Here is a 23032-nt window from a genome sequence, read left to right as displayed (position 1 = left end):
ACTCAAAAAAAATTTTTTGTGGTGATTATTGGAGTTTTAAAAAAAAGCCTCCTTAAGCGTTAAATTAAATTTTGAGTATTTTTTTTATAATATACAAATTTTACCCTCAGGTTAAGCAAAAAAAAAATAGTTTTTTTCGCTCCACCCTAATATATATATATATATATACATATATATATAAGCTACATATATATATACGAATATTAGCTGTAAATATGTAAAAATTAAAGTTACTGCAGATATTTGACTCCAAGTTTATATTAAAGTTTAGCCTTAAGGATCTTCAACTGTGTTTTAAATAAGTAACTAATACCTCCCAAAAAATCAAATAATTTATTCTCTAAGGTTAAAAATATAAGAATCTTCAATATGGAGCAAACACAGAGTTCATCCAACACATTGCGGCTGTATTCGAAGCTTTTTGTCTCAAAAAAAATGCAATTCTACTCAGTGCTTCAAGTGGCTTAGAAGTTTATGAGTACAAAAAGCTCGTGTAAAATCGAGTAGACTCATTAATATTTTCCACAAAGTCAAACTGTGAAAAACGAGTAAAAATTCCAGTTTCCTCACATAAGCATTGATGGCTGGATATACTCTCTTCATTGCGGTTTAACTCCAGTTCGTTCTTTACCGCTAATTTACATGCTCCCATACATGTATCCACAGACATTGAAGCCATCGAAAGACGTCAACCATTAACTAACTGGTATTTTAAAAGCTTTCCCGTGTTGTCTGAAAGAGGAAATCGGTATTTTTTCGTTTAATACAATATTTTTTCTTTACGATAACTGCCAATACAAGCAGATTTCTAATAGAATAATGAACACATATTTGCATATTTATGTGCTGTTCCACATTCAATTCGCAGTTTTTTAGTTTTACAGCAATTTTCTTTTTGGTTTTGTTGGTTTTAGCTTTGCTGCTATGGCTGCTATGGCTAAATCTTCGAACTATAAAAAATAGAAAAATAGAATCGAAAAATAAAGTTCCGTGAGCACTCTTTAATTCGCACCAAACATTTCTTTCATCAGTTCACTAATTGTAATTATCCAAAGGCTTGGCATACGAAAAATCCATAGCTCAAGATGTTTACAAATTTCAGCAGATTTCTCAAGTGGTTATTTATAGTAGCTGGTATTTTTAATATTTTGATATTTTCCGGCGTTGTGGTCAAGAATGAACAACAGTGCTAAAATGTTATTGGTGACTATGGTACATATGTATATATCTTAGTTATTGAGAAGCTTAGAACGGCAGACCGAATATGAGTATAAAATTTACTTCTACCTATTTTTATTTCAATTGCTGGAGTTCTAGTTAGATTAAGTTATGTCGTGTGGTGTATCCAAAATCGATGAATCTCACTTAGACAGAAATTCGTTATTTGTCTTACCTATGAAGTCCTAAAAGGCCGACCATCAGACCATCCTCATCGATCGACAAATCGTTTTGTGCTTACCATAAATTTATTAAGGCAGTTAACATAATACCATTCCCAGCATTCGCTGGGTTCGCCGATAAGTGTGTCTACCGAGATAATTCAATCTCAGTTGGGTAAAAGCTAGGCAATAGAAAGGGAAGTGATAAGATGTTTCCACCTCGCCTTCCTACATACAGCTGTAGCAAAGAGCGAACCTATTAGACAGTGTCCAGTCAGAACACCGATAATTGTGGCATGATTGACTTTGCTAAGAGCCAATAGTTCGAATGACTTCTTACGGTTCACTCTGGGCTAGAAGGATCACGCAATCGCACAAATTCTGGTTGTTTACCAGCGCTTGCTGAGCTCACTGAAGGCCCAAAGGTCCTACCGACTCCACTCCAACCGCATGAAATTGAGCAAAGGGTGCCCTCCCTAGTCAGCAGCTGTGACGAGTCTAATGTGGAAGAAGCTTGAAGCTATTGCTAACGAGGTCATGCACTTCTTGACTGGTTTTGAGCGCACAGTCCGCGAGCTCAAAGCCAGTATAGCCGGTCGACTGTCGAAGTGAATGCACACTTCTCTGAAGGAAGCTGCACCTCGGAGCAATACATCTACTGCTGCCTTGATGGCAGCCACCTCCGATTAAAAGACGCTAAAGTGGTCTGGTAGTCTGAAATTAAAGTTTATGAAGAGCTGACAGACAGAAGACTACACCACCTACTCTTCCCCTTAACTTCGAACCATTTGTGAAAAAGCTCAATGCATCCCTTCACTAACGGCTTCGACCTGCCCACAACACACACACTTTTGGTGAGAAGCCCCACTACTTTCCGATTGCTCCTTAACAACAATAAAATACAACAAATGCCTTCCTCACTCTCTCCTTGATGTATGGCTTCCATGGGAGCTTCCTATTAAGTATAAGACCCAAATACTTTACCCGGTCCACCTGTTGAAGTCTAGAGCCTCCCAACGAGGGGAGAATATCATCAGCGATTTAATATCTCCTTGTAAATAAAATTAGCTCAGTTCTTTTTGAATTAATGACTAATCCATTTCTCTCTGTCCACTTGATAACCACATTTAGATACCCTTGAGTTAGATCGTAAACGGTGTTCACGGTTCTAGTTATAACCGGATGAACTATTTAACTATTTTTAAACGGAAATTGGTATACTTTAAGGCTACTATTTTGTAAGGTCATCACAGCAGTCACATGCTCTAAGCAAAGCTACATCTTATATACATTAAGTCGTGTAACGTCGAAGTTAATGATCTTTAAACAAACACTTGATCTCATTTACAGTAGACTAGAAAGAGTTCAACTCCTATTTACCTAGCCTCGGTGTTGTTTGGACCCAACATACAAATCTTCTGCCGCCATTTGACTAATCCTATTTGCAATTCCCTTCAAACTCAAGCAGCTAACGTTTTCTCTGTGATATAACTCCGACTATTTATTTTCTAGGATATGAAAAGATAATTATGGCAATAGTATTTGTACTGGGTTTTCCAATAAGAGTGATATGATTTTTTTTTTTTTAAAAAGAAACCTACTAATTGTTAATTCCGTCTTGGTGAAATCCGATGTTGTCAAGAACAACTACTTTCAATTGCGCTTATAAAAAATTGGTTATCATCGATCTTTACCGCTCTCCATTAACAGTAACGGTGTCACCAGCTTCATTTCGAAAGAAGTACGGACCGATGATTCATTTCACCAGACCAAAAATAACACCAAATTGTCAATTTAGGTGAAGGTAATGATTTTTCAGGCATAATTTGTGGATTTTCTTTGTTTATTTACCGCAATACTCACCATAACCATAACGACCAAAAAATGGCAAAAGCGCACGAAAAGTTGCAATTAGAGAACGATTATTTTTATAATAAAATTGAATAATTTGTAAAAGTTTTGTTGCGTATATCTTTTCATGATGAAATTGTAAACATTACTAAATATAATGAAAAAAATAATTACAGTTCATTAGTCATGAAAAATTGCCGAAACACTTAGAAATCATATCATCCCTATTGGAAAAGCATATAGTTGCAGAGTTCTAATGATGGTAATTAAGTGGACCCAACTCTCAAAGGTATTAGTATTGGTTTTCTTGTATAAATGCATTTCCAATATGGTGGCTGAAATGGAAATACCTTTTATAGCCTGATTAACTAGCGAGACTTACGACCATATAAAAATGCGGCAAGGCATGCCTGTAGTAAGAGGCGACTAAAAGCCAATATGCACTATGACTGTTATTATGTACCTTGCTCAGCTGATATTAATCAGCATAGTATGTCAGAAATAGTGCTATAATACTCAGCTTGAACTGATATTATAGACTTTAAATGAAAAAGCAAATAAAAAGACATTTGAAGTTCAAGCGACAAATGTCACCAGTCATTGAGTAATGGGTTGCTCAACTGGCAGTAGTTTCGGCTACACAATCTTACCGGAGACTTTCTGGTACCACGGGGAGCAGAAAGCCCTTGCACTTCGGTCCAATCTGCTCATTGGGTTATGGCCCCTTTGGGGAGATTCGTGGTGGCTGTGGTTGAAACCTAAATGCAGGAAGAACTGAAAATTCAGCCTAACTGTTTTTTCAGTTCTAAAATAAAGTTGCAAAAAGCAACTGGGTTCCGTACCCGAAAACGGAAGAGGTTTTAGGTCGGCCTCGAATCATACCAAGATGGTAGTGTGGACCCAGACACACTGCCACTGGTAACCAAATTAGTACTTGCAAATAGCTCGTATTGTTTGGGGCGCTTATCAACGCATTGTATTGGTACGTTGTGCTTTGGAACACCGTGAGGTAAGGCCGTCGCCGGCAGGTACTCACGTAAATCAACAACGAAAGTTGTATAGTCTCTGTGGACAAAAATGAGTACCGGATTGGATTGTTTATATATAGGTACAAGGTCTAGTAGAAAGAAATCCATTATATTTGCATTAAAATAAAAGTTTAAGTGTTTAATTACTTGGTTCCAAGTCCAGACTGGAACCATAACTCCATAAGGTGCTTGCATAAGAACCTAACTACCAAACTATCCTAGCTTCTGGCGAGTAACTATGCTATATGTAGGTGGTCTGGTATTGTCATAAGGGAACACAATTCGTCTCCATTGGCCAAAACTGGTCGCTTCTGGGCGATTGCTTACTGAGACAAGCAGCCGCAAAACTCTCTGAGATGTTATTTAAGTGCGAATTTTAACTTTCTAACACATTATAGCGTAATATGTATTTCTTGCTAGATTGGTTTATCCTTCTTTTATATTCGTTTAACGTTTAATCTTCATATGTCAATTAGTGTGTATTTTTATGTTTTGCGTACGAAGCGTGTCAATGCTAGACTCGTACCAAAAGACCTGAATCTTTTGCAAATATTTTGCGATAATAAAGATTGATATTAAAATACGTGAAAATATAATTATTTTGTCAGTATGGATATTTAAATACAATCATGTGTTTATTTATATATTTCAAAGTGTTGTATTCGCCCATAGACTAGAAGCACAGCAAAATTTTATTACAAATTAATGCTAACGCCATCTACGTTGACAATAAAAAAAAAAACGATGTTATAAATATTGTCGTTTGTAGTTCATAGTTGAAATATTTTTTAAAATCAATTGAATCTAAATTTATTATATATTTGTCATTGATGAGCAACAAATTGCATAATATTGACAATATGGTTTGTTATATACATACACATTTATAGCAAGCGAGAAACTCGGTGACAGTGTGGCAGAGAAAATCAAGCGTTATTATTGTACTTTTGAATAATACGAATGAATGAACATATGAGTTACATATGTATATGAGTGCATTGTGATTTTTTATGATATATGCGCTGCTGCTATAAATGCAGTGTGCTTCATTAAGCATGTACGTATGTGTAGTTCTTGCCGTCTGTTGCACCAAGACACTATGGAAAAAATTGATAGCTTGTCTGTTATTTTCCCCAAGGTGATTTTTTTTTTGTGCAAACTACTCCTGAAGTTTCAAGCATTTTATTTTCTATTTAAATCCTGCCTAAATAAATTTTATTTTTTCATTATAATATATATATAAATTTTATTATCTCAATATTTAACATGGAATTTTTTCTATTTTGCATTAACTTTTTAACTCCAAAGCTACTAAACCTACAATTTCGCAAAACGATATTCTAACACAAAATTTTTTGCTCTAGAAAAAATATACAGTTTCTACCTTTAAAAAAATGATCCTACGTAAACAAGCTTTTTATTTGCAATTTAAAACGCTGCTATATCATTTTTCGAAAAGTTTTAACACGGAATTTTTTAATCTTTTGCAAACAATTTTTATCCCCTAAACAAATAAATTTACTACTTTTAAAGTGTGATAATATAAAAATTTTCTGCGCTACAAAAAAGCTCTTAATGATTTTTTTTTTCATAAAAACATTTCTTTAAAAGTTATATGCAATTAAAGTTATGCATCCAATGTACTGTATTAATAAAGTACACCATGTCGTATGAGCAACACAAAATGTTGAAGTCGCTTGTATAATATGAATGCTCTTTTTTGCAAAAACAAAACAAACTAAATTTTCGTTGCACCGAAGCTACAACACCCTCAATGGGTGTATTTTTTATAGCATATAAAGATCTTCATCTTAATTTTGATCGTTCAGTTTGTATGACAGCTGTATGCTATAGTAGTCCGATCTAATATATATTATATATTCTGAGATTGTAGCATTGCCTTCCACAGTAATCCATGCGAAATTTCATGAAGATTTCTTGTCAAATAAAATAATTTTCCTTACAAGAACTTGATTGATCCGATATTGACAATTTCGAAAAATGAGCGGTTTTTTAGGGACAAAAGGACGTGTGCAAAATTTCAGATCGCTATCTCAAAAATTGATGGACTAGTTCGCGTATATGCAAACAGACAGACGGACATGGCTAAGTCGACTCAGCTCGTCACGCTTTTTTTTTATATATACACACATACATTTTATAGGGTCTCCGACGCTTCCTTCTGAGTGTTACAAACTTCGTGGCAAACTTAATATATGCTGTTTAGGGTATAAAAATGAAATTGGCGAATAACGGACACCCTAATATGTAGTTCATTTATACTACTAAATATAGTATTGTAACTATGTTAATCTGCATTGTTTAAATACTTAATTAGGTGCACAATGGCGCCTATGGCGTCTAAAGCGAATGTGAATTTCCATTGATGACTAACCACGGTTGCAAAAACATGCAAACAGAGATTGCTTACACAGCCTTATTAAAATTTCTGCAACAAATTATATACTAATAGAGGCCGTTTTACTTTTTTTTTATACAAATTTCAATGCCAACCACGCATATGAGCGTAATCTTTGAATGCTGCGACGGCTAGTAATAGACACACACACACTTAAAAGCATATATACACTTACATATTAACATATATGCACACATATGTACATACATCTGTATATATGTATATATGTAAGTATATGGCTTATTAAGTTATCATATTTGCAAGTCCATTTTATTTTTGCTTGACACGCGCGCATAGTTTTGTGGCCCCCTATGGTCTGTGGCACACACATACAAATACACAAACACAAATAAATATATATATAAACATTAACCATACACTATGTCTAAAATTGTGGCATATTTAAGTTGTTGATCTGCTGTTTCTAGCTACGTTTACCACATACCGTTTTCCGCCTAACTGTAACAAAATCTGCTGACTTTTGCACATACAAACATGAATAAAAAGTAACTTTTCCTGCTGCTTTGAATTTACCGACGCGCGCAACAACATATACACACGCACACACACATAGTTATCTCTAGTGGCAGCAGCAGCCTAATTGTTGCGGCACGTGACTTGGTGCACAGCACAAAATTGCTACATTAGAAATGTACGCGCCAAAGTTGACGTCACACATTATGCACAAACAAATAAATATTTTGGAAGAATGTGTGTTTTTAGACTAATAAGCAGGCGTATCCTGTAGCATTAGTTAGCACGTCAAACATATGTACATAGGTAATATAATAAAATAAACTTCTTTATTACTAACAAAGTCCACAATAGGAATTATTACAATTTCACTCTTTTCGCTGTCAACGCTTTCCCAGTGGATTTTTGCTTTTTGGCCTTTGCCGCAATGGCAGCTTGGCCCGTCACGCTGGTGGTGTCCTGCAATTTGGAGAAGAACGACTTGGAGGACTTCAGTGCGCGCTGATCATCGCTAGTAGTGTTTAACTGTAAAACAGAAAATATATATTAAAAAAAAAAAACAAAAAAATAAACGTCAACTTCAGCTACATCGAAGCTTAATACTCTTCATATGTAAAAAAAAAAGTTTCCTTATAAGACCTATACAGCTATATGCTATAGTGATCCTATCAAAAATCCATGACAAATTTCGCGAAGATATCTTCTCAGATAAAAAGTTTTCCACACAAAGACTTTATTTATACCGTTTACTTAGACCCGACTGTCATGGATTTTGATCGAACAGTTTGTATGTACCATCTATATGCTATAGTGATCCGAACTGCATAATTTGTTCGGAGATTGTAGCCTTCTCGAATAAAAAAGGGTTTCCTACTAGAACCTGATTTTGATTTGTCAGTTTGTATGGCAGCTTTATGCTATAGTGATCTACTATCGGCGATTCGAACAAATGAGCAGGTTCTTTGAGAGAAAAGGGCATGTGATAAATTTCAGACCGATATCTCAAAAACTAAGCGATTAGTTCGTGTATGTACATACAGACAGACAGAGACAGACAGTTTAAATTGACGCAGCTTCTCGCACAGATCATTTATAAATACTTTTTATAGGGTCTCTGAGGTTTCCTTCTAAGTGTTACAAACATCATTGCAAACTTAAAATACCCTGTTCAGAGCGTAAAAATTAAATAGGTAGTAAAGTAAGAAATCTGTACCTTCTCGACATTGCGATGCTTTGTGAGTGACTTAAGCAGCTTGGCGTTCTCCTCCTTCTTTGTTGGCGCTATGCCCAACTCTTGCTTCTTCTTGTTCTTCTCGTCTAATAGGCGATTGATAACACGTTGCTTCTGCTTCTTCTTGCGGCGCTCGCGATTCTTATCCGTGCGATTGCGTTCTGTTTTGCCGAGTAGCTCATTCTTCGGTCCGCGGAAGACCTCTTCGGGCGCCAGCAATTTAGCATCGCTAACAGCTACCGGCGCTACTTCCTCCATATTCACTGCCGGTGTGTTGGTTATGATTCTGGCTTCAGGCGCCACGGGTTTCGGTGTGAAATGGAAGTTCGAAAGAGCATCCAATTTAACGAATAGCTCACGCATAAGTTGTTTTATTTCTTTATGCTCTTTCGGCTCCTCCTCAGCGGCGTCGCCACGATTTAAATCGAATTTATTTAATTCTTTTTGATATTCTTTTTCGTAGACTTGCGCAAGTGATTCTTTGGACTTCTCATGATCTAATATCAATTGTTTGCGGAATTCATTTGGCGTTTGCACCGGTCTCAATTTTGGCTGCGGGTCATCCCATGCTTGATCTTTTATACGTTGCTTGATAATGTCCTCCAAACAGCGTGTTGTGTGCTCGGTTATGATAGGCGCTGGTCGTACGGTTGATTCGAATTCAAGCAACTCCTCAAGTAGTGAATTCGCCGGTCTGCTAGGGGCTTGCACTTCACCTCTTAATTGCCATGGTTTTTCTCCTAGCACTTCCTCTTCATATTCCCGTATGCGTTGCTGCAAACGCGCCTGTCGTATTTCGAATGAAGATTGTGGCTTTGGATCTTTGTGGTCTTCCTCATCTTCGGAATCATCAGAGCCTGAAGATGCAGGTTGTAAGCCTTCATGGGTAGTTTTGACTTCATTATCACTTTCAGCATTTTCATCTTCACTTTGCATATTTTCATCCTCCTCATCCTCTTCAGTATCGTCTTCTTCATCTTCATCTTCATTTCCATCTATACTCATATTTTCATCTTCGTCACTAGGCGCTTCTTTGAAATGATCCTTTTGCTTTTTGGTTTGTTTTCCAAGACTTTCCTCGGCATCTTCATCTTCCTCATCGAAAAAGTCTTTGTATGCTGGATTCGCATCCTCCTCATCCTCCTCCTCACCCTCTACACCAAAATCGTCCGCAAAATAGTCGAACGTAGCATCCAGCGCGTTATCGCCCTTTTTGTTTTTGCGTCGCATCTCTTTTGCGTCCTCATCCTCCAAAAATGCTTCCATTTCGCTCAACTTAAAGAATTTATCATCCACCACTGATGTGCGCCCCTGACGTTTCTTTTTGATTTTTTGCTTTTTTTGAAAGACTTTTTGTTCTTCGTCGCTTTCGTTATCGACCTCGCTGTTAAATAAATCTGCATCTCCCGAATTATCTTTTGCTTCGTTTTCACTATCTTCTAGCTCCTCTTCTATTTTTTGATCATCTTCTTCATCTAGTCGCACTTCCAGTTTCTCTTCCTTAAGTGACAATAACTTGGAAGCATTTTCTACTAAGGCTGACAATATTGTATTGTTGCGGAGCTCCAACTGTTGCCAAATCTGTTCTTCATCCATGTCCTCCACAACGAGCTCCGGCAGTATTTCAAGCGCATTCTTACTACTTTCATCGTTCCGTACACAAGCTTGATACGTCTTTTGTAATAATGCTTTTATATCTTCCTGCTTTTTTGTAGGCACACTAAAAAATTAAAAAGTTATTTAATTTTATTTTGTATACCACCACGTGCAATACTTACACAAGTAGGAATTGTGCTGGATCTTCAGTTATTTCTTGAAATTCTTTAGTGATTTCGTTAAGTGTTTCATTATCGAGAATGTTGTTCGTCTCAACGGTGCCCATTGTTTATAATGCCAATCAAATTTTCTTCTATTTAAATATATTTTAGCAAATTACACAAAATTCCATTAAAAGCGATGTAAATAAAAACTTACTCTTCTTAAACGTGCATTCACAATGAGCGTTTGGCAAAGAGTTGCCTGACTAAGAAATATAAAATGTGCAGAAAATGTGGAATACAAAGCAGCAACTCGTGGCTACCGAAATTCCAATGCATTAAAAGAATTAAGGCTGAATTAAAAACACATATACACCGTGCAACTCACAAGATCTTTGTATACGAAAGAGATTAACAATCACACATATACTAGATTTCGGTTAGAGTTGTCAATTGGGCTTTGAGAAACTCATAGAAACTTTAAAAGAAATATCTGGAAGGGGTGTTGGGTAGTTAGCCGGTGATTTAATCGATAGTTGACTTTATGGAAATATATTTATTTCTATAAACATATGTAAGCATTTAAAAAATATTAAGACTCTACTGTTCTCCTGAAAATTTTTTCACAAATCAAGTTCGAAACTTTTTTTGTATGACCTCCTCTATCCTCTATTTTAGTATTGTTTACGTGATTCTAAATATTGCAGGCTTGGCAACCCAGTATTTTCATATGTTTATAAAAAACCAATTGCAATTTGATCGTCAGGATTTGTTTGTTTAATCGGCGTTCAGGAAATATTTTCAAGGATGAAATGATGCGAGACTCTTTGAATCGAGAGAGAGCTGTCAAAACCCACATTTTTTATAACATTTGCCAATCATGCCACTGTCGAACGAAAATGGATTGGGTATTATAAAAAAAAATTGGGGGTATTTTGCATTTCGATATTATTTTTAGGTGCTCCGTCCCCAAGTAGGCCTATATAACGCATATACATCCCTATATACTTGTATTTATATTATAAAATTTTTAAAAATGCATATAACATAAAAAATTAGCATATAAATAAAAAAAATTATAACAAAGAAACAATACAAGTCATAATAAAATATCATGGTTTTATAATGAACGTTTTAAATTAAATTAACAAATAAAATTTAGTTGCACGTTATTCAAAAGTATTTGTGTCGTTCTTTTCGCACTGCTTTTGTTAGCTATTTTTAGCGGGTTTATTTCTGGCATCCCGCCTTTTTTGACATCAGCTGTTCGAAATTCCCTGATTTTAATAATCAGGGAAAGAGAATAACAGAAAAATCAGCGAAAATGAGAGAGTCTCGCATCATGTCATCCTTGATATTTTGCCGGTGAATAGAGATCAATTTCGAATTATTGTTGAAAAATATGGAAAAAAAGTTTTTCCTGCTGGTGGCGCTTGGTGGCCTAACGCGCTACTACTTGCATAGCTTCCAGTGGATTGGTGAAAGAGTAGAAGTGTCAACACCTATAAACTCCTACAAACGAGGTTAGTTGGCTTAAAATAGTGCAATAAATATTCGTTAATTATTCCAAATTTCACACAAACAGTTCAAGAGGGCATATATCTATATGAAAATGGCATTGATCCCTACATCGGCGATGTGGTGCATGAGCTGCCAATAATTTTAGTACTGCTTGTACGGATTTTTAGTGCTATATCAAGCATTGTGCCAATATTCTACATACTAGTCGATTTACTAACAGCCATACTATTGTATAAGTTGGCACAAAAATTTGTACGCACAAAAATTTTTGAGCAAAAAACAGAAGCACTACAGTTTGCAGTTGGCACCGAGGAGTTACAAGTGCAAGCTTCAGATATGGATGTGATACCGCGTTGTGTATTACTGGCATATCTCTTCAACCCATTGTCATTGCTCAGTTGTGCTGGTCTCACGTCGACAGTATTTAGCAATTTTCTGCTAGCACTCGTGCTCTATTTTCTCGTGCAACGCCATTTAATACCTTGTGTTATTTGCCTAGCGCTGGAAACAATGCGTAATCTGTATCCGCTGGTGCTAATTGCACCAGTTGTATTGGTTTTTACACAGCGCTCAAAATCCACTACCGCCGGTGCCATTGGTGTTTTGGCGTTATTCGCAGCAGCTTGTCTAGCAATCACCGGTTTCAACTATGCTATAATCCATAGCTGGAGCTTCATAGATGCTACACTTGGTTTTATGTAAGTGTTTAACTTTTTTGTTTAAAATATTAACTGATTTTTGTTCGCTTTTTTACTCAATTAGTTTCTTCTACCGTGATTTACAACCAAATATCGGACTTTTCTGGTATTTCTTTACGGAAATGTTCGAACACTTTCGCACAATGTTCCTAATCACATTCCAAATGAACGCAACCGTCCTCTACCTTGTGCCATTATCACTTAAATTGCGCAAAGAGCCTTTGTTATTAGCCACAGTGCTCATTGCATTAATGTCTATATTCCGTTCGTATCCCAGTGTTGGTGATGTTAGTTTCTATTTGGCTCTGTTACCGTTGTGGCGTCGCTGCTGGAAGTGTAAGTGTGCTAACGCTCATTAAATTGTAACAAAAGAAACCGAATTTACTTTGTCATAATACACAGTTATGGCGCATAATTTTGTGGTGTTCTGCTTTTTTGTGGTCACCTTATCAATGATGCCGGCGCTGTGGCAATTGTGGATTTATTCGGGCTCGGCGAATGCTAACTTCTACTTTGGCACAACGTTAGCTTTCTCCACGGGGCAAGTAAGCTAACGAAATTTTGTTTGTGAAAAAAAGCATGATTCAATTTATCATTTAAAAAATATATTTTGTATATTATTTTCAATTGCTTTATAGATATTCCTGGTGACCGACTTGCTGTTTGCGCATGTCAAACGCGATTTCTGTCTACGCAACGGTTTAAAAGTCTACATCGATGGCAAGGAAGCAAAAATTATTTTAGAGTGAGCAGTGCGTGTCCTATTGCACCAAAACTGCGTTTGCTTTTTAAATCTAACAATAGTATACTTAACTTTTGTTGGCTGCATTGATTAGTCAAACGCCGCGTATTGGTTGCTGCATTTGTGAGGTTGATCTATGACCCCTGGAATTTTAGTATTGAATAAATACCTACACTGCATTTTATGACCGTAGTCTGAAAATTTGTAGTAAATGGCCTATGTTTAAGTATTAATAAATGAAAATAAAGAACAAAATAAAACAGCACGCATTAATATACTTAAAATGGTTAACTGTGCAAAAAGAATAATATAATATCTACTTACATACATATATGTTATATTATAAAACTAAAATGCAACCAATGTTTTACAATAGTATAAAAATTACTATAAAAACGAAAAAATATAGTGGTAACTCAAAAGATTGTACCCTTCGTAACAATTGACATTACAATAGCAGTTGTTGCATGAATAGGAAAGTAACGATTCGCTGCATTACCGCATCAACAAGCATTATACATTTGACATATAAAACCGGTGTCTCTCGTGACCAAACATTTACAATTTATACACACATTTTTTTTCGTTTAATAATTTATTGCATAATTCATATCAACGTTTCTCTTCACATTTCTGCACTTTTATTATATTATAATTTAATAAGTTATAATAGGTTTAGTATGTATTAAATATGCATATGTGTGATTCAAACATGTTTACAAATCAATATATTTGGAGAAAATTTAAAATTTTGAGTGCTTGTAAAAACAATTACACGCTTAGAAACAATTTTACAGTAGGTATATCTGCAGTCTAAGAAATTCTGCTACTATATAATTTCTTTAAAGCGGCACATGCTTTACACGACTGGCGCTTATCAACCACCACCAGGATATTTATAAAGAAAATAGTTCGAGTATAAATTAGTGGAGTAGTTTCTTTATAATAGGAGCTTGATTATAACGATTGAACGAGAACAAGTTTTACTTTAGCTTAGCTTATTTTCAAAGTAGATTTTTACTTTATTATTATTATGCATATATGAATGCGTATGCGTTTATGTATTTTTTTAATTTTATTTAGCATTTATTTTTTGTATAACTGACAACGCATATTAATGCTGCTTGCAGTACAACTATAATTTTCGCTTTAATATTATTTTTAAATTTTTTTAATGATTTATAAATTAATTTAAATATTTAGATCGATGTAATACGCCATATTTATGTATGTATATGTATTAATGATGATCTTGATTCGTTATTATTTAATAAACTGCTGCACAAGTGCACTTGATATTACCGAAGCAATTAGTGACATTTACAACAACGTATGTGCTGAACTTGAAAAATGTTATGAAGTTTTTGCATTTGCTGTTATCAGTGCTCGCATGCATTGAATTACTCGTTGAGAACAAACAACATTGCAGTGTTATGTTAAACGAACGAATAATTTGAAATAAGTTGTAAGTTGACTTGTGCAGCTGTTTATTATTTATGTAAGTAATTTATATATTTGTTTGCAATTTCTGAATATAAATTGAACGTCTATTGCTACTTCGTTTTAGGTTTATTTATGGTATGTATTAGGCTAAAATCAGCTAAGATCGTTTTTGTTTATCGTCTTCGTCATAGTTCCTAGTATAATTTACGTTAATGGTGACCACCAAGGGGTAACAATGGAGTGGAGCGAATAACGATATCGCATATTGGTGCAACTTTTTTTTTATATGTAAATGCAGCATGGTTTTAGCATGCATTGTGTGTATTCCGGTTACAGATGTGTTCAGGTTGTTGTGCATGTGGGTTGTGTATGTAAGTTTGTGTTGATTGGAAAATATTTAAACTGTCTATAGCAAGATGTATTAACAAATATTTTCGTATATCTAAAAAGTTTGATATTCAATTCGTTACAATTCTTGTGTTTTTTTTAACCCTTTAACAGCAATATTTGGGAATATGTGTACAGTACGACACCGATATTTCATTCATTACATTTTGATTAGCTTACGCGCTTACATACTAGATACAATTGCATGGAACGCGCTTTAATTTTTAAAATTAAACGCTAAATTCTCTATCGCAAATATTTACCGTTTGCAAGCTTCTAAAATACACTTTCGAAATACGCAAGTATTAAATCCACTGAATATATTTTGATTTTGTTATTCATAATTGCGCTTCAACGTCTACTTGTCAGTTTTTCTTCCTACATGGCGACACAATCGCAACACATAATTGACAACATTTGTCTTTACGACTTGCACCTATATTCCCAAATGGCAACAAGCCTATACGTGCTACACTCACAAAACTTTTTTGTAGTTTACGAGTTATAAATCTTGGTTTAGAGTAACATTCTTGAACTAAGCAAACACTTAACGTTGCATGCATGCTTAATCCAAGAATGGGTTTTGTCATGCTGGTCTTTGTGGTATTGATGTCGTTGTTGCGCCATTGGCAGCCGCCATTGCGTCTTTAGTCGTTTTGGGTCGTGTTGTTGGTGGCGGTGGCGGCGGTGCACGACGCATACGTTGCTGCAAGATACGTGGCAGCTGTGGGTGTGTCTTTTGTGGTGCTGGCGGTAATGGCATACCACCATGCTTACCCATCGAAGAGGTAGCCGATGAGGAGCCCGATGTGCCAGACGCTGAACTTGTTGAAGCGTGCGATGTTATCGAGCCACCGGGTGGTAAAGATGCTTGTGCAACAATAGGATGTGCTAATTTCAATGGTTGCGCTGAATATGATTCCTCTTCAGCCTCTGATGTAAGCGAATTAGTGTCAGATGGCGTTGGTGAGGGAGATGGCGGTGAGAGCGCTTCTTGTTCTTGTAGAAATACACGGAATCCCTGAATCGATTCGTTGAGTGCCCATAATTGTGAGAGTAAAGATAGATCTAACTGTCGCAGTCCATACATTTCACGACGCAATATGGCTAGTTGTGTGTCCAACGTACTGGTTGTGCTGCTACCACTGCCACCACTAAGCGAAATAGATGTGCCTCCATTGTCTGTATTGGTATTTGTGGGCGTATGATGACTGCTGTGCGACGAAGAGGCGCGACTATGTATACTTTCACGATCGCTCAAAGACTCTTGCGTCGACGACAAACTGCCGTGTCGGTAGTGATTACGCGTGGCGGCCGCCGATGTTGAGGGTCCCAAAAACAGATCCACACTCTCGACACCGTGCAATGCATGATGATGATGATGATGGTGGTTGTTTAATGGTGACGCAGTATTCGAATGCGTTGCTGAGGAGGCGGCCGATGAAACGCCTGCAGCAGCTGCTGTGCTTAAACTTTTTGGCAGTGGCGGTAAACCCGGCAAACATAATTTATTCAGTTCACTATCCATTTCACGCTCACGTGAACGTTCCTTTGCTAATCTCATATGTATATTGTATTTTCTTTAATATTAATGATATCTATATAAATTTGTTATTGATTTTATTCGCGCGTTACACTCGCATATAATACACACTATAAATTACTTTTACGAAATTATTATTATTTTTCTTTTGCAACTAAGCAAGTGTTGTTTTTGCTCAATGTATATTGAATTTCCAGCTTTGGCGGCACATGGGACATTGCTTATTCATAGTTTGCAAATTCAACCACTTAACAATGCAGTGCATATGAAAACAGTGTGAGCACACGCCCCACACTAAAGGACAATCGTCACCAGGTAGCGAACACTCCGGACAGGTACCTATTATAAAAAAAAAATATAATAATATGAAAATAATTGAATTTGTTTGCATAATATTTATATTTAAAAATTGTATTTGATAAATGGTGCTCCGGCACTTACTCTCGAAAGACATTCGACAGATGCCGCAATTTTCATCATTTGCGATCCATCGCCAAGTTGCTACGCCAGTCCATGATTTAATTGTCAGTTTCATTTTGTAAACATTAGAATCATTGAGTATAACAATTACGAAATACACAGCACAGTATTTGTTTATTAGCAGCGCACAAAATAAAATTTTCACGAAAATTTTCACACTTTGTCCTGGCCCTTTTTATGTTTTCTGCTTCTGTTTCTTCGGTAGAGTTGCCAGAAAGATTTTTGCCAAAAGCAAGGCGAAAATCAGTTTATGAAAGTTAGTATAAAGGAAAATAACAAAATAAAGGTGCCATAACCAAAAAACAAGGAATAACGAAATTATAGATAGAGCTGAAATAAGTGGGTTTTAAGCAATTAAATGTATAATTCATATGAATTAACTTAATTTAAAAACCAAAAATTGTTTAAATTTCTCATTAGTTTTTATCGAATCACACTTGAAAATGCCAAATTAACGAAATAAGAGTCTGGTAAGTAGCTGTGTATTTAAGCATAGAATTATTCATGATTTAAATTGTTTATCAAACACATTTTTTTTTATGGATTTGCAATTGCAAACTACAGCATCACTTGAATTTTTTATTATTTCGTTTCTTATGACATTTTTTTAAATTGCTTAAAATACTACATGCTGGCAACATCATATTTACCGCATATGGTGTGCATCTTGGCTAACTTGACATTTTGCGGCGAAACGCATGCAGAGCAAAACAAAGAATATCAACGAGAAGTGAGCAGTAAGAAAAGTAGTTATTAATTAAATCTACTACAAGCTTTAGTAAATAACTGTATACATGTTTTAAAAATTTCGAATGGAGTTCCAAAATGTGTGGGACTACTGTAAATTATCAATAACGACGCTAAACTTAAAACTGCAATGATTTGTTTTGTTTGTTATACAATGGGCGTGAGATGGCTTTACAAAAATTGTGGTAAACCGAAACTCGTTTTGAAAAGCAGTTATTCTGCCTGCTAGTGCGGCGCAAAAACGTTATATCGATTGCATGCGCAACAACTGCTGACGAATATTAAAACATTGAACGTAGTCACCTTGACAATCAAAGATCCTTGAAAAGGTTAACAACTTCAAAAAGCGTGGAATATCAACTAGTGTGTAATATAGCTTTCGTTTAACTAAAGTGCGCCGGTATTTTTTTATGTGCAACGAAAACAAATATTTCAACGTCAGTTGGCTTCCTCTTTAATATTTTATTTTGTGGTTTCTAGACCAAGGAAGTGCAAATGCAATATATGCGTAAATATATGCATACTAAAGTGCTTATGTGTTCAATTTATAGTGAAATCAATGTGCTCTTTGCTTTTATAACTTAATGTGTCAAGATTTTTATCATATTTTTTGTTGTAGCTGCTTAGTTGTTTTTAATTTGTTTTAGACATTCATTATTAAAATGCAGTGCCTCAGCTGCTGCGCGCGCATATCCACCTTTAATCGCACGCTGAAGGGGGTTGAAACGGGTTGAACTGATCATTCGCGATTTTTGGATAAGGGAATTTGTTATGAAAGCACTTGGTCGCTCCGGAAAAGAGGTATGTATGTACCTACACAAGTATGTACTAATTTTTGCGTATGTGTGATTTTGTATGAATGATTGATGTCTGAACTAAGGTGGCCAGCTAAAAAATTGTTTTTTTCTTTAAATAACATATGAGATACATATTTTACCAACATTTACTTGATTTTTTTTTGCTTTTGTGAAATATTATTATGATTTGAAAATTTCTCCTCATATTTTCAAATGGATATGTTCACTGTTTTCTCAGTAGAACAATATTATACATATACCATATAATAATTTAAAAATGTAAAAAAAACATTTTATCTGTAATTTTTTTTTGCGAATTCGGTAATTGATAAACAAAATAAAAAAAAATTTCCGCAACAAATAGAACTTCATGTGAGAAGCAAGATGTTCTTAGATGAGGTCTATGGATAACCTCGAGTGTCTTTCTCTCCTTATTGTTAATAAATAAATAAAAAATATGTACATTTAGAGAATTTAATGTATTATACTTTTATAATCAGCGTTTCTTATTGTAAAATTTTGAATTCACTTGATCCTGTTGCTGATCGCCAGCAGGACCTTCGAAAGATTTTTCTAATTAAAATTATCTAAAATCCAAAAGCCAAAAAAATTATTATTACTATAGATAAAAACAGGTAATGATCGAAGGACTTGTAAAAATTTTAATTTTTGACAAAATGGCGAGTTCCCAAAAAAAGTCGTGTTTGATGAAAAATTAAAGGTTAGGTAAATAGGCTTTTATTCGTGAGACCACGAATAATCCAACTTGCACTGCTAGAGACGCTTGTCCGTTGTGATGCACAGAACTGCTAAGTACGGATCAAAAAGACATCTGCAAGCTGCCTAGGGCCGGCCACAAGTTTATTGAGCAGGCTAATATCCTCCAAATAAACTCCAGCCAGTTCGTCGGATTCGTAGAAAGTATGGCAACCAAGGTGCTTCAACCTTAGGCTGGCGAGAGCTTGTTTCCACCTCATCTTTCTTCCTGCAACTTTGATAAGTAGTTTCGATTGGTTATACCCTTAAAAATAACCTACTAAAATTTTAAATCGATATCTCAAATAGTCTTTGAATTACAGCCTTCTAAAGTGTAGTCGCTCAGGTTTTTAAACGCCATTATGTAAATTTTTTTATTTTTTTATTTCGAACGGCCGGAATCACTGCAGTAGTTCCGCCACATACCATAGCAATATTGATTCGAAGTCTCAATAAGAGTGTTCTGTACAATAAGTGCTCAACAAACGCTCCGATAGGTAACCCGAGTATACAAACAAAGTACTCGCGTAGCTAAAGATTTGTGGACTGGTCACCCTTATCGCCGGCGTAGACAAACACAACGCTTATGCGGTGCTTTTGGCCAACTTCCGAAATGTCGATCAGGCAACACATCAGCTGTACATAAATATTTACATACGTATTAACGGCAGTCAATACCGACAGCAGGCAACAACAGCAACGAGAATGACGACAACGGCAACGATAGCCGCCGATAGCAAAACAGCCAACAGCCAGCAGCCAGCTCTGTTTAGCTCCAGCTCCAGTACTAGTGATCAGCAATTGTCGGTGACGACGACGAGCAGTTAGTTGACGACTGTTGAACTCGATACACGCGAACTTGGCGCAAAACGGCGTTTAATTGAAAATTGTGAACGGACGGTCAAACGAGAAAAGAAAGGTGATTAAATTATTACAAATAAATTAACTAAGGAAACCCACTTGAGACGAAGAAGTGGCCAAAGCGATGTGTCTACGTGCGTGTGATCGATCGCTGTGCACTGTCTAATAAGCGGCAAAACGAACGGACAAACCAAAAAGCAAACGTCGTGTCTTGTGATCGCGCGGCGGTACTTTTATTTTACGCGTCTATGCTTACCTACATATACATATGTATGTATATGTATGTGTGTGTTTATTAAATAAAATATTATTAATTTGTGTTTTAAGGTTTTACTTGGTGTTTTTACCAAATTTTTTTTTTCGTTTTTAATATTTTTTTTGGTTTCTTAGTTCTTGACTGTATTTTATTTATTTGTTTTGTTGTTGGTTATTTACTAATTATTTTGTTCTTAATTTTTTCTTCGTTGTTTCTTTTGTTATTATATTTCGTTTTTTTCTTTTATTTAATTTTTCTTGTAGTTTTTATTAATTTTTGTTGTTGCTGCGTTTTGTCATATTTTTCTTTGTTCCCTGTTATTAACATTTTTTCGTTGCTGTTATTATTAATTTTTACGCTGTTTTCTTTTAATGTGTGTTTTCATTGTGTTCTTATATTAATTTTTTGTTGTTGCTTATTTTTTCGAATAATTTTTTTTATGTTGCTTTTATTTATTAATTTTTTTTATGTTGCTTTTATTTATTAATTTATAGGTTTCTTTCGTGATTTTTTGTTGTTGTTGTTTTTAAAATCATTTTTGTTGTTGCTTTTATTAAGTTTTTCTTTTATAATTTTTTTTTGTTTTATTCTCTTGTTGTTTTTTAATATAATTTTTGTTGTTAATTTTATTAAATTAAAAAAAAAATAAAAGTTTCTCGTTGTTTTATTTTCTGTTTTTTTGTTGTTGCTGCTTTTCATACTTCTTTGTTGTCTCTTCTATTATTTATTATTGTTGTTGTTTTTATTAATTTTTCCTGTTACTTTTATACATTTTTTCGTCACCTTTTTTCACGTTTACTCGTTCCTTGCGGTTCAAAAAAAAAAAGAAAACAAACAAAAATTTATAACAACTGTTAAAAGGTGTTTAAGTGCAATCGAAATACATACATACATACATATGTACACCCGTGTGTACCAGTTATAAAGATAAAAAGGTGATTACCGTTTTATTGCAACAATCGAAATTTTATTTATGTCTAATAACATTTTGATAATTTCAATTATGGCTTATACTTACCGGCTAAAATAAATCACAATATCACACACACACACATACAAAAACAATCATATATACACACCTCTACATACACACTTGTTGGAGGGTTGCAAGACGAAAATTGCGAAATCTCAAATCTAAGGGAACAGTGAACGAACTGCGAAAATCTCAAGTGTGGCACCATGCAGCAGCACACAAATCTGCATACTCGTACAACTTGAAATGTGCGGCGAGCTCTAGCGGATAGCCAAAAATACATGTGTGCAACAAAAAAATACGAAAAATACAAAAAAAGCACAAACAATCCCCGGAATGCCAAAAACAACATGATCCATGCGGTGAATGGCTCTGGGCTGTGTGCATTAGCCGCAATGCGGTCGCGCTGCTGCAGTGTCAGCAAGTCTGTTTTTGTTTAGCCAATGCAAACCACGAGTGCGTGTGTATAAATATGTAGCTGCGGCGGCGATTGTCAATCCGAAATAAATTGTGTGTGAGAGGTGAAATGAGAAAATGAAAAAAAACACAATATTTAATTTAAAACTAAAAAATACAAATTAAATGAAAAAATATAAAAGTAAACTAAAGAAAAAATTAAAAAAAAAAATTTTAAATAAAAAATTATTATAAACAAATTTAAAAAAATTAAAAATAGTCAAAAGACGGGAAAAATGTAAAAATAATATATATAAATTTTTCGTTTTGAACATTTTGTAGCTTAATTAAAAAGGAAAAATAAATAAAAAAAATTCCATACAAATTAATAGAAACAAAATAAAATGATTAAAAATCGTAAAAAATATTAAAAAAAAAAAATATTTATATATTTCAATATATTATATTAAATTATATTAAAAATAATCTTTCCTTTTTGAAAAATATCCAGTTAAAAAAATAAAACGAAAAATAAAGAAAATACAAACATAAACAAAACAAAAAATATAAAAAAAACTACTTTAGAAAAATTTTATTTAAGAATAAATCTTAAAAAATTAAAAATTGTTAAAAAAATTGTGTGCCTTAAAAAAATATATTAAATAAAAATTAAAATATTTATTTTTTGTATGTATGTCTATGTCTATGTACAATATGTAATTAATACAAAAAAGAAATTATATAAAAATTTTATAAAAAATAAATAAAAAAACAATTAAAAATCGTCAAAATACCGGGTGCATGCGTAATAGAAAAATGTATAAAAACAAAATTTCGTTTAGAAAATTTTGTAGCTTAATTAAAAAAAAACAATAAATAAAAAATTACATACAAATGAATAAAACAAAAAAAGCAAATTATCAAAAATCATCAAAAATATTAAAATAAATACAAATAATTCCGTTTTGAAAAATATCCAGCTTAAAAAAAAACAAAAAATTAAAAAAATATAAATGTAAACAAAACAAAAAATATAAGAAAAAAACTATAAAAAAATTAGTTAAAAATAAATCCCAAGAAATTAAAAATTGTTTAAAAGTCGTGCGCATGTGCAGTGTGCGTTTAATAAAAAAATTTTAAATTAAAATTAATTTTTTTTTTGTTTAAAACTATGTAGTTTAATTATAAAAAATTCAAAATTATATAAAAAATAAATTTAATAGATTCTAAAAAATTCAAAGTCATCAAAAAGCTGGGCACATGTGTATCGTACACTTAAAGAAAATATAACAA

The 23032-nt window shown here is 34.2% G+C and overlaps 6 protein-coding genes across 12 annotated transcripts in view; 3 read left to right on the top strand and 3 right to left on the bottom strand.

Annotated features, from left to right (window-relative positions):
• dachs (unconventional myosin-IXb-like dachs) overlaps positions 1-10935 on the top strand; it is a 106482-nt gene extending 95547 nt beyond the window's left edge. The window contains exon 8 of the mRNA XM_070107028.1: positions 10847-10935. Within this exon, the coding sequence (XP_069963129.1) occupies positions 10847-10879 (33 nt within the window). The 3' untranslated portion in view covers positions 10880-10935. The remainder of the gene's footprint in view (positions 1-10846) is intronic.
• On the bottom strand, positions 7455-10375 carry LOC106619743 (U3 small nucleolar ribonucleoprotein protein MPP10). 2 transcript variants are annotated; one of them, XM_070107030.1, is made up of 4 exons: positions 10357-10375; positions 10161-10291; positions 8365-10102; positions 7455-7676 (listed from the first exon to the last, which is right to left on the bottom strand). In XM_070107030.1, exons 2-4 carry the CDS (start codon positions 10262-10264, stop codon positions 7512-7514), a joined length of 2007 nt encoding a protein of 668 aa, XP_069963131.1. In that variant the 5' UTR covers positions 10265-10291; positions 10357-10375; the 3' UTR covers positions 7455-7511. The 2 variants fall into 2 exon arrangements, with proteins under 2 accessions (XP_069963131.1, XP_014093461.3); XM_014237986.3 differs by lacking the exon at positions 10357-10375 and having other exon boundaries at positions 10161-10350.
• PIG-U (phosphatidylinositol glycan anchor biosynthesis class U) lies at positions 10927-13360 on the top strand. Its single transcript, XM_070107031.1, has 6 exons — positions 10927-10941; positions 11501-11662; positions 11725-12358; positions 12423-12694; positions 12761-12903; positions 12997-13360. Exons 2-6 carry the CDS (start codon positions 11542-11544, stop codon positions 13105-13107), a joined length of 1281 nt encoding a protein of 426 aa, XP_069963132.1. The 5' UTR covers positions 10927-10941; positions 11501-11541; the 3' UTR covers positions 13108-13360.
• A 316-nt stretch (positions 13361-13676) lies between these two features.
• lmgB (lemming B) lies at positions 13677-16494 on the bottom strand. Its single transcript, XM_070107032.1, has one exon. The coding sequence runs from the start codon at positions 16492-16494 to the stop codon at positions 15517-15519; it is 978 nt and encodes a 325-aa protein (XP_069963133.1). The 3' UTR covers positions 13677-15516.
• Positions 16495-16533: 39 nt separating this feature from the next.
• On the bottom strand, positions 16534-17158 carry lmgA (lemming A). Its single transcript, XM_014237985.3, has 2 exons — positions 16915-17158; positions 16534-16812 (listed from the first exon to the last, which is right to left on the bottom strand). Exons 1-2 carry the CDS (start codon positions 17006-17008, stop codon positions 16649-16651), a joined length of 258 nt encoding a protein of 85 aa, XP_014093460.3. The 5' UTR covers positions 17009-17158; the 3' UTR covers positions 16534-16648.
• A 554-nt stretch (positions 17159-17712) lies between these two features.
• The window catches only part of LOC106619529 (uncharacterized), a 66490-nt gene continuing 61170 nt past the window's right edge, over positions 17713-23032 (top strand). Inside the window, exons 1-2 of one of the 6 annotated variants that reach the window (XM_036370615.2) lie at positions 20019-20172; positions 21198-21305. The gene's annotated coding sequence lies outside the window, so the exon portion shown is untranslated. Of the gene's footprint in view, positions 18502-20018; positions 20395-21197; positions 21306-23032 lie in introns of those variants that run through there. The other 5 variants (XM_036370613.2, XM_036370612.2, XM_036370611.2 and 2 more) reach the window with 5 other exon arrangements.

The sequence above is a fragment of the Bactrocera oleae genome, chromosome 3 (assembly GCF_042242935.1).
Source record: "Bactrocera oleae isolate idBacOlea1 chromosome 3, idBacOlea1, whole genome shotgun sequence".
NCBI classification, from domain to species: Eukaryota; Metazoa; Arthropoda; class Insecta; order Diptera; family Tephritidae; genus Bactrocera; species Bactrocera oleae.
The sequence above is the reverse complement of the archived record's forward strand: the minus strand, read 5'-3'. Positions and strand labels throughout refer to the sequence as shown.